General features: G+C 38.9%; 1 protein-coding gene and 1 pseudogene across 1 annotated transcript; one reads left to right on the top strand and one right to left on the bottom strand.

The window, feature by feature from the left end:
- Positions 1-2,365: 2,365 nt before the first annotated feature.
- On the bottom strand, positions 2,366-3,502 carry LOC133698213 (germin-like protein subfamily 1 member 16). The gene is made up of 2 exons (XM_062121066.1): positions 3,315-3,502; positions 2,366-3,216 (listed from the first exon to the last, which is right to left on the bottom strand). Exons 1-2 carry the CDS (start codon positions 3,439-3,441, stop codon positions 2,663-2,665), a joined length of 681 nt encoding a protein of 226 aa, XP_061977050.1. The 5' UTR covers positions 3,442-3,502; the 3' UTR covers positions 2,366-2,662.
- Positions 3,503-6,258: 2,756 nt separating this feature from the next.
- On the top strand, positions 6,259-7,142 carry LOC133699403 (germin-like protein subfamily 1 member 16; annotated as a pseudogene).
- Positions 7,143-11,830: the final 4,688 nt, after the last annotated feature.

Below are 11,830 nucleotides of genomic sequence, written 5' to 3'. Positions count from 1 at the left end.
GTGATGAGACCATGAATGCAGAGTCTCGTTCATCCTCATCTCGTGCAACGTTCACAGTTGGTTCATCTTTTTCCTTGTTGCCTTTAATTGGACAATCTTTCTTCCAGTGCCCCTTTTTGTGACAAAAGGCACACTCATCTTTTGCAAGATATCGTCTGTTTGATGATTCTCCTCTGGATTTTGAGCGAGATCTCCCTCGCCCTCGAAATCTTCTGGGGTTTGTTCTGCCTCTAACTGTCAATGCTTCTGACATTGACTCTTGTGAACAATCTGGTCCTTCTTTTGGTACTCATTGTTCACCAAAGCATTGGACACATCAATGAATTTAATCTTTTCTTTACCATACAGTAAAGTGGTGACAAGATGTTCATATGTGTTAGACAGTGAATTTAATAACAGTAGAGCTTTATCTTCATCATCAATTTCCACATCTAAATTCTTCAAATCAGCTATCATTTTATTGAAATCATTTAGATGCTCATTCATAGAAGTACCTTTCTTATGCTACAACCGGAAGATCCTTTTCTTCAAGTAGAGACGATTCTCTATACTCTTCTTCATAAACTTGTCCCCCAGTGCTTGCCATAATTCCTTTGTAGAGTTTTGTTCTGAAAAGGCGTACTTCTGATCCTTTACAAGACAAAGTCGGATGGAACTGCAAGCCAACCGATTTATCCTTTCCCAGCTTTTATCATCCAGATCCTCTGGTCTATCTTCTAGAGTGAAATCTAAATTCATTTGGACAAGCATATCCATGACTTCACATTTCCACATGCCAAAATTACCTTTCCCATCAAACTTCTCCACCTCAAATTTGGTATTCGATACCGGGATGTATTGTGGAGGTATACTAGCATTCCCCACTGATTTTTCTTCTGGAATATCAGCCATTATGACGTCTTTGGATTACAAATGGAATCCCGAACTTGTTAAAACACACACTTTTATGCTCAAAAGTGCCAAAACAGTAACTTTGGTATGCTGTTTAACAAAACGGACACCACAGTTGTGTCCGGAATGGTTGAAAATGCTAGGAACCAACTTGACTCGGCCAAAAACGGGTCAAAAAATCACTGAGTTGGCCAAAAAACCAATCTGACCGAGTTGACTCAGGAAAGGAATATTCTGTCTCTAATAAAGAATATTCTGTCACAGGAATATTCTCTTACTGTTAACGGAATATTCTTATTCTGTCAAGAGAATATTCTACCACTGTTGGATGACGTGGCTGATGACAGGGCGATGTGGACCCTCTGTTGATGACGTGGATGATGACTCATCGCCTACGTGTCGGATGACGTGGCTGTCTTCTCAGGCGAGAATTCCGGCACTGACTGGTTTTTCTGGCAGTTTTCCGGCGAAACTTCGGCGAGCTCTACAGGGCTCGTTTCAACTCCGATTTCGACAATCCTTATATCGCCGGACTCGTATCGACGAGAGGAATCTCCGCAGCTGGTCAAAATCAAGATCTGAGAACTTTGAAAATTCTGCAACTTTGAACAGAGAGCTGAAAAACGTGTTTTTCTGTGTTTAAGCTTCCCTAATGCTCTGATACCAATTTGTTGTGCATACTGGACCGAAAGCAAACACAAATAAAACACAAACAAGCAGATTTTACGTGGTTCCCAAAAACCGGGTACGTCCACAGAGGTAGCAGATTGTATATTAATGGAGGAATGATACATACACTCAACTCAACCCAGTACAATCCCTCAAACCCAGTGTTTCACTCTTACACTCAGTATTTCTCTCTAATCTGCACTTGCACTCTCTCTCACAGTTGCACTCTCTCTTCTTCCTCTGCACACACACTGCACTCTTTCTTCTCTCTCGTTTCTCTCTTCTATCTTCTGTCTTGTTTTTACATGAGAAGGGGAAGCATCAATATAGTGGCTGAAAAGGAGAGGGTGGTTGGAAAGGAGAGGGTGGTTGAGGGTTGTTGAGAAAAAATATTGATAATTTGCTACAGATTTGTATATTGTCCTTCCCGCCATCTTTAATTTGGCGTTTTAATGCAACACTTTTAGTTATTAAAAAAAATTCATGATTTATGTGGCACGTCTTTGCCTTGCACACTCTTCTTGTAGGAGGCCAACGATGAAAACGGTGAACTTTCTTATTTCTCTCCATATAAATAAATTACATTCAGATTTTGAAGCTCAACTTTATGTCCTAAACTCTACCTTCATCATTCTTTGTTCGAGATCGAGGCTGGATTTCTTTTTAATTGGTGATGGTCTTGATTTTGACTCTTGCTTACTCGGGAAAAAATCTTTTGATACCATTTTTTTTATTTTTTTGGTAAGCCAAGGTGCGTACGTAAATTAAAAAGCTCCAAGAGGAAAGAACCTCGGGAGAAAGAAAGAAAGTGACAACATACAATCAAACAAAACATAAACTTGGTACATGATGAAAAGAAGTTGGCAGCTTGCCATCTTATGTTAATCAAAATACAGAGCGGACGTGGATAATCCAAAAGGGATCGAAACCTCAACTGAAGAGCATAAACCCTTCAGCAACATGACACCTGACAGAGAAATTATTAGCTTAACGAAACAGGTGGAGAACGTTCAAAAAAACACAGACTCTAAAAGGGGAAGGCATAGAGCACTTCTTTATTATCGCATATCAACTATAAGAATATGGGAAATTTAGAAAGTATTTATGTAGGGTTCACCCATTCTTGACTCTGGAGATCCTCCACAAGTTTTTCATCCAAATGGAATGCTGTGGTGAGAACTTCAGGATAAAGAGGCCAACTGGCTCCAAAGATTGCATTTGCTACTGTGTTTACTCCTGGATTTTGGCTTGTTAATGCAGCAATAGCAACGGCAGGAGTCTTTCCAATATTCAATTGAAAGTGAATGAGGCCGAATGGGAAGACAAAGAGATCTCCTGGTTTTAGGATTTTGGTAAAGAGACGATGATCAGGATTTGAGGTGACAAAGCCAGCATAAAGAGTGCCTTCCAAAACCAGCAGAACCTCCGATCCTCTGGGGTGATAATGTGGAGGGTTTAGGCCACCGTTTGGCGCCAAGTCTATCCGTGCTAAAGATACGCCAAGAGTGTTAAGCCCAGGCATTAGATCGGCTGTAATGATATTAACACGTGCTCCAAGTTGATTTGATGTGTTTCCAGGAACATCAAGCCCCGAGTACGAGAAATCATCAGGAGTGGCGAGGCTTGGATTCTTACACAATTTTCCATTAACAAGAACTGCAGACACAAGCAAAATGTAATCAGTTGGAATGCGAATTCAAAATGAAATAAATATAATAGTTCGTGATTCGGAAAGATCACAATCTTGAATGTACCAGCAGAATTAGCATCATCTATTGCTACGCAGAAGTCTTGGAGGGGGCTGGGGTCATAGGCAGTGACAAATGAGGAAGCCAGAGCCAAGAGAATAAAAACTGCTATCAAATTAGCAACTTTCATCATGGTTCTTCTTTGGCTTGCTACCTTTAATTCTTTCCTTCTCTTTTTTCCTTCTTGGGTATTGTTTGTTGGGTAAGGCGTGAGAGCTTGCATGCAGGAGCATGGGTATTTATAGGTTATGAAACTCTATGAGATTGTTTAATTTCTTTTTTCAACAAGTAATTATTATTTTTTTATCAAGCGAAGATTGGACTTTGACGATTGTATATATAATGAAACTCTAACGCACCTTCACTAGTTAAATCTACATTTTTGGAGCAATATAATTAATTAATTAAATAACCAAGCAGAGACTAACAACAGTGACGATGGCTAAATGGAGGCAAGATACTTTACGCCTCTTAATTGGCCAAAAACGTGCTGTTTAATCACGAGGATTAAGAAGGAATGTGTTCTTAATTAGTTACTCAATCATCAAGAACTTCTAGATTTTTCAATTCTTCTACTCCTGAAGAGAACCTCTTCATTCTTTTTTGGAGGTTAATGGACTTCAATTGTTTTTTCTTTTTCAGTTTTTCCAACTCAATATCAGGAGTGTATTCAAATTAACTTCTACCACTGACTGCAAGCATAAATATTTGTGTTTGTTTATTTATTTATTCTGACGAGAATGTTGAAAAATAGTTTTAATTATTGGCACAGTCATTGGAGGCCGGGTCTTCTCAATAATTGGAGCGGCTTCAGCATGACTTCATTTAATTTCAAATTTTTATTTTTAATTATAAAGCGTTTATTTCTCATAAACTCTTCAGCATGACTTTAGAAGATCATCCACATATAACAAAGCGTTTATTTCTCGTAATCTCTTCTTGGATTCAAACTAAGAAAGGGGTTATTATGGAAAGAGGCTACACATCTTATATTCCACTTTTGTATTGTATATAACCCTAAAAATATAAATACAAAAAATGGTTGCAGTCATTAATAATCATTGCAATTCATATATAATCAATCTCTTAACTTAACTTGATATCATAGCAGGAAAATCACTCTCTCTTCTTTTTCTCTTGCGCTGCCACTAATGTTAGCTGCTGCTAGGGGTGATTATTTTCGGTTCAGTTTGGTTTTTATAAAAAAAAAATAAGCAAACCAAATTTTTTTTAAAAAAAACTGAAACCGAACCGAAACCGGTTCAAACTGACTAATTCAACCCAAAAATATGAAAGATATGATTTATATTATTCTCTAACACACCCCCTCAAGTGAAAGCCCTTTGGGTTTGAAACTTGTATAGATCCAAATTACTTTATGCTTAATTTTTATCAAATAAATAGGGATGGTGAGATTCAAACTTGTGACCACTTGGTCATCAAGATTCTGATATCATGTTAAAAAATCAATTCAATCCAAAAGCTTAAATTGTTAGGTGAGGTCCCAAAATATGATTTATATTATTCTCTAACAATATTTTTCTTTAACATATTTTTTCTATTTTTATATTATTTTCTAATTAATGGACTTGAGTTGTTTTTTCTTTTTCATTTTTTCAACTCAATATCAGGAGTATATTGAAATTAACTTGAGCATTAGCGATGACTAAACCTCCCTTTTTTGAATACCAAAAGTACTATTTCATAAATAATAATTTTCTTTTTCATTAGTATTTTATAATTTTTTTCATAAACAATATTATTTGAACTTGAATTATTGAGTTACGTAGTCTCATGATTGTTCATTGTTGAGGAGTCTAGAAAACAATACTTTTTTCTTTAGGAGGCTAAAAGATCATCCACATATAACAAAACAAAACGTTTATTTTCCATAATCTCTTCTTGGATTCAAACTCTAATTCAAACTAAGAAAGGGGTAAATGATTTCAACTGTTCGATCGATAGATGGTTTTCGTAATTTTTCCCCTAACCTCATATAAGGGATAGATATCAATGATTAATGCAGAGATTTTAAGAAAAATAGGCAAAATCATCCTCCCAAACTATATATGATTGAACACTTTGACTTTTATTTCCAAGCCAAAAAAATAGAGATGCATGGGTTTCACGATGAAAAGTTAGACTTTTTTGGAGTGCGAGGGATAGGATTAATCTTGCCTAATCAGCCTGCATGCAGAACTTGATGTATTTTCGGATAATTGCCCTCTTGTTTCCTCATACTAATTAGTTTTATTAAGCCAGGGCACCATAGCAAGCAAGCTAGGAGATAGGGATGAAACAAGTGCGAGTACAAGATAACGTACGTACGACCAAGAAATTGAGGGTATAAATTATTAAATAAAAATTAAAGCATCCCAGCTGCTTTTTTTTTATAATAAGCATCCTATCTGCTGTACGTATTTTCAAGTGGTATAGATATTTATGTAAAATAGTTGAAAATATATCAAATCTGATATACCTAGAGGTTTCAACAAGATGGCATATATGCATAGGGTGTGGAACAATCACGTGATAATTAGGTAATATTAAAAACAATACGATATTTTTTAAAAAAACATTAGGTTTTAAAATCTAATTTTTTATTAACTCATATAAAATTCAAGATATGGACAAAATTAATTCATTGATAGTCTCAACTTAAACTATACCTTTTAAATTCTGGAAACGATGTTGCTTTCAATTTTATTGAGGTACGTAGTGTCATGATCGTTCATTCTTGAGGAGCCTAGAAAACAGTACTTTTTTTTTAGGAGTCTAAAAGATCATCCACATATAACAAAACAAAACGTTTATTTTCCATATTCTCTTCTTCGATTCAAACTCTAATTCAAACTAAGAAAGGGGTGAACGATTTCAACTGTTTGGATCGATAGATGGTTTTTGTATTTTTTTCCCCTAACCTCATATAAGGGACAGATATCAATGATTAATGCATGCCTATGTCCCCAGCCCCCTTCAAGACATGTGTAGCCATAAATGATACTGATTCTGCTGGTACATACTGATTTCTTCTCTTTCTTTTGTCATTTTTCAATCTTTCATTTAAATTTCACGATCCCGATTCAACCTGAGTCTATATATATTCACTGTATCCGTCGAATTCTATGATCACAATACATAGCTGAGCACATAAAATATGTGACATGACAGGACCATGCAGTCAAATTAATTATATGATATTTTCGAGTGACGAGCTTTTATATATATTATTCATTTTGAATTTGCATGACAACTAATAAGGCTTTGTTTGTGTGTGCAGTGCTTGTCAATGGGAAATCTTGCAAGAATCCAAGCCTTTACACTCCAGATGATTTCTCGTTTTCTGGGTTTGATGTTCCTGGAAACACATCAAATCAACTTGGAGTGCACGTTAATACAGTGACGGCCGATCTAATGCCAGGACTTAACACTCTTGGTGTATCTATGGCACGTATAGATTTTGCTCCAAATGGTGGCCTGAACCCTCCGCACTATCACCCTAGAGCGTCAGAGCTTCTATTGGTTGTGAAGGGCACTCTTTATGCTGGTTTTGTCACGTCAAACCCTGATCATCGTCTCTTTGCAAAGATTCTAAAACCAGGAGATCTCATTGTGTTTCCATTTGGCCTCGTTCACTTTCAGTTGAATATTGGAAAAACTCCAGCAGTTGCTATCGCTGCATTAACAAGTCAAAATCCAGGAGTAAATACAGTAGCAAATGCAATCTTTGGAGCCAGTCCCTCTATTAATCCTGCTGTCATCACCACAGCATTCCATTTGGATAGAAAACTTGTGGAGGATCTCCAGACTCAAGAATGGGTGAACCCTACATAAATACCTTGTGAATTTCCCTTATTTGATAATAAGGCAGTACTCAAAGCCTTGGTCTCTGCATATAGCTCTATGCCATTGCCATGCTGTGATGTAATAAGGAAGTGGTTGTATACCTCTTTCTGTGTGAATATGTGTACGTTATAATCCTAAAGGTTTTGTTAACATTAGCAAGTCAACTGTCGATATTTATTTTCCTTATTTAGCATCCTTGGTTTACTGCTTGATTTGTATTGATTTGTATCTTATTTTAGTTTCCTTGATTTAAGATAGTTTTCTTGATTTAAGAGTTAATTGAAACTTCTTCTTATATATAAGAATATCATTCATCAGTAATGAAAGATAAGAGTTGAATAGCTCTCATTTTATAATTTCTCATGGTATCAGAGCAGTTAAAATCCTAAATTTTCCATGGCCGAAGAAAATTCTTTAAGCAATGCTCAATCAAATACTACCCAAATTAAGCTTGACGCTTCATCACCATACATCCTTCATGCTTCTGACAGCCCAGAAACAACGTTAGTAACCTGTCTTCTAAAAGAAGAAAATTATCCCATATGGCGTCGTGCTATGACGTATGCACTCCAAGCCAAAAGCAAATTTGGCTTTGTAGATGGATCTATTATTTGTCCATCATCTAGTTCAAAAGAAGAGTCTGCATGGATCAACTGCAATTCATTGGTCCTTTCTTGGATTTTTAATTCTCTTCATCCTATGCTGTATGTGTTGAATATTAAACTCAATCTAGATGGTCAAGGAAGGCAACCACCAGCTGCCACCCACCAGCCGCCACCGACCAGCCGCCAGCCACCAGCCGCAGCTGCCAGCCGCCTTCACACCACCGTCCACAGCCGCCTTCACACTTGGAAAGGTTGAATTATCTTGTTTTGAATTCGTGTATAAATAGCAAGCTGAGCTTATGTTATTATGTGTGGGAGAGTAGAGAGAATAGAGAGAAACACTAGAGAGAAAGAGAGGGTGTGTATTGTTAAGCTTGTTGTAAGTTTATTTTGTGTTTGTAAGCTTGTGTTCTTGAAATAAAACTTTGTGTTTTATCCCCTCTGAGTGTTTCAAAGCCACCACCAATGGTTCCTCCCACCAACAATTGGTATCAGAGCCCCGTTCGTCAGAAAACAGAAGTATTTTCTGGGATAGCCGAATTTTCAAAGTTGTCAAAAACAAGTTTTGATCATTCCACCGTGTAGAGCTCATCCATACGAACTCACTGCCGCAAAAATCAGCTCAATCAGACACCGGGGTGAGCCACACGCGCCCCCTTAATATTCGGCACTGTTTGCCCACGCGCATCCCACGCGCCCCGAGGTAGACGACGACTGAGCCACACGCGCGCCATATTTGAGCCGTTAAGCCGCGCCGAGTCGAGCCTCAAGCCAAGCCTCCAGCCGAGCCGAAGAATATTCCCTAGAATATTCCCTTTTTCAAGCCGAGCCGCTATTAGCCGGAGCTGAGCAGATAGAATATTCCACAGAATATTCCCGGTTCAACCCAGCGAACCGCCCGACGCCCAGAATTGGTTTTTTGACCGGTTCACCCATTTTCGGACCCGATTTCTACAAAGTCAGACCGGTTCCCGACTATTGCGACCATTCTGGATCGATCTACAGTGTCCGTTTTGCCAAATTCAACTCCCAGAAGGAGATATAGTCATTAAAAGAGTAAAATGACTACAGAAAGTACACAAACACTCATCCCGAAGCTGACCAAAGACAACTATGATAGTTGGTGCATCAGATTAAAGGCATTCCTTGGTTCACAAGAGTGTTTGGAGATTGTACACTATGGTTATGATGAACCAGAGTCCAAAGAAGAAGAAGAAGCTTTACAAGAGGCACAGAAACAAGCCCTGAAAGTCAACAGAAAGAAGGACAACAAAGCAAAGACCATCATCTACCAAGGTCTTGATGAAGATACGTTCGAGATCATTGCTTCCGCTGAAACATCACATGATATATGGGAGGCTCTCCAACAAAAATACAAAGGTGCTGACAGAATCAAGAAGATTCATCTTCAATCTTTGCGAGGTGAATTTGAGTTATTGCAAATGAAGTCCTCGGAATCTATTTCTGATTATCACACAAGGATTATGGTGATAGTCAATCAGATGAGGAGAAATGGAGAAGCCATCATCGATTCTCGAATTACTGAGAAAATTTTGAGATCCCTAGATCCAAAATTTGATTTTGTTGTTGTCGCTATTGAAGAGTCCAAGGAAGTGGACAAGTTGACAGTGGATGAACTTATGAGTTCTTTGCAAGCTCATGAGCAGAAGATTGTAAAGCGAAATGGAGATAAGGCCATCGAGCATGCCTTACAAGCAAAGCTGTCTCTCAAGGACAGATATGAGCAAGGGGAGACTTCAACAGGTGGATATACCACTCAAGCAGGAAGTCAACAATCCAGAGGAGGATTCCAGAGATTCCAAGGAAGAGGTTCTTGGAATACAAGCTTCAGAGGAAGAGGTGGCAGAAATACCACCAGAGGAGGCCAAAGACAACAAGCATTCACTCCTAGAGGAAGAGGAGGCGGTTACAATAACCGTGACAAGAGGAATATCCAATGTTATAGCTGCAATCAATTTGGGCACTATAGCACTGAATGCAGAAGGAAAGCTCCGTTGGAGATACGTGAGCAAGCCAACTATGTAGAGAAGGATGACAGAGAAGAAGCTGCATTTCTTGTCCAACAAGAACTTGGCGAGAAACAGGAAAATATATGGTATCTAGATACTGGAGCCAGCAATCACATGTGCGGCTATCGAGAGTTATTTAGTGATCTAGATGAGACCAAGCAAGGTCTGGTTACTTTTGGAGATACCACAAAGGTTCCATTCAAAGGTAAAGGCAGCATCCCAATCAAGTTGAAGAATGGCGATTCCAGCCACATCGCCAATGTCTATTATGTCCCAGCCATAAAGCAGAACCTGATCAGTTTAGGTCAACTTTTGGAGAGAGGATATACTTTTTACTCGAAGAATTGTCATCTGACAATTAGAGACAACAATGGGAGATTAATGGCCTATGTGAAAATGTCCAAGAATAGGATGTTTCCTTTGAACATCCAGTATGATGCAGCAAGGTGTTTGAGTGCCATCACCAACAGTGAAGAATGGCTTTGGCACCTGAGGCTTGGACATCTGAATTTCACGAGCTTGAAGATGCTAGCAAGCAAGAAAATGGTCAAAGGTTTGCCCCACATTGATCATCCAGATGAAGTCTGTGAGAGTTGTGTCCTCAGCAAACATCACAGATCCAGTTTTGCCAAAGAAGTCAACTGGAGAGCAAAGAGGCCACTGGAGTTAGTGCACACAGATGTGTGTGGCCCAATAACACCTATGTCGACTGGACAAAATAGGTACTTCCTCACGTTTATTGATGATTTTAGTAGAAAGACGTGGATATACTTTCTGAAGAGGAAGTCAGAAGTATTCAATTGTTTTAAAGATTTTAAAGCAATTGTGGAGAAGCAAAGTGGCTACATGATCAAAACCGTGAGATCTGATCAAGGTGGAGAATATACAGCAAATGACTTTGAAGCCTTTTGTACACAACAAGGCATCAGACATCAGACAACACCAGCTTATACACCACAGCTGAATGGTGTAGCTGAAAGGAAGAATTGCACGATTCTTGACATGGCAAGAAGTCTGCTCAAAGCAAAGAAGTTGCCCAAGCAATACTGGGCTGAAGCTGTATCATGTGCAGTGTATCTACTGAATCGCTGCCCAACCAGAAGTTTGCAAGGAGTCATTCCAGAAGAAGCATGGAGTGGTCACAAACCAAGTGTTACTCATCTACGAGTATTTGGTTGTGTGGCATATGCAAAGATCCCAGATGCAAGAAGGAGAAAGCTCGATGATAAAAGCGAGAGATGCATCTTTGTGGGATATGGTGAAAGAAGGATGGGATACAAGCTGTATAATCCCATCACGAAGAAGGTGATTATGAGTAGAGATGTTATCTTTGAAGAAGATAAATCTTGGGAATGGAATGATGATAAAGAAGCAGTCAAATGGATCAACATTGATTTGATCCTTGAAGGTGAAGAAGTACCAACAGTACTTGTCGAAGAACCGATTGTGCCAGCAGCTGAACCACAAAGTCCGGTGATTGTGCCAGCAGCTGAACCACAAAGTCCGGTACACAGATTCCCTGTATTCAACAGGAGGAACACACCAGGAGCATCATCATCAACACCACCATCAGCATCCTCATCAGAAGAACCAAGAAGGATGAGAAATCTTGAAGAGCTGTACGATGCCACTCAAGTAATGGAAGATACAAATTTGTTTTGTTTCTTTGCAGATAATGACCCACTTAGCTTCAACAAAGCTATCACAGAAGAGAAGATAGAAGCAATGGATGAAGAAATGCATGCCATTGAGAAGAATGATACCTGGAAGCTGACTCATCCACCAAAAAACAAAAAAGCAATAGGTGTCAAAAGGGTCTACAAGACGAAAGCCATATTAGTGGATAAAGGCTACAAGCAAAGAAAAGGCATTGAAAGGAGAAGTGTTCATGCTTGGCATGACATCCCTCGATTGAGTTTAAAGGGGAGATTTGTTGAATATTAAACTCAATCTAGATGGTCAAGGAAGGCAACCACCAGTTGCCACCCACCAGCCGCCACCCACCAGCCGCAGCCGCCAGCCGCCTTCACACCACCGTCCA

The sequence above is a fragment of the Populus nigra genome, chromosome 7 (genome assembly GCF_951802175.1).
Source record: "Populus nigra chromosome 7, ddPopNigr1.1, whole genome shotgun sequence".
In the NCBI taxonomy this organism is placed as follows: domain Eukaryota; kingdom Viridiplantae; phylum Streptophyta; class Magnoliopsida; order Malpighiales; family Salicaceae; genus Populus; species Populus nigra.
Note: the sequence above shows the minus strand (reverse complement) of the source record. Positions and strands in the feature narration are given on the sequence as shown.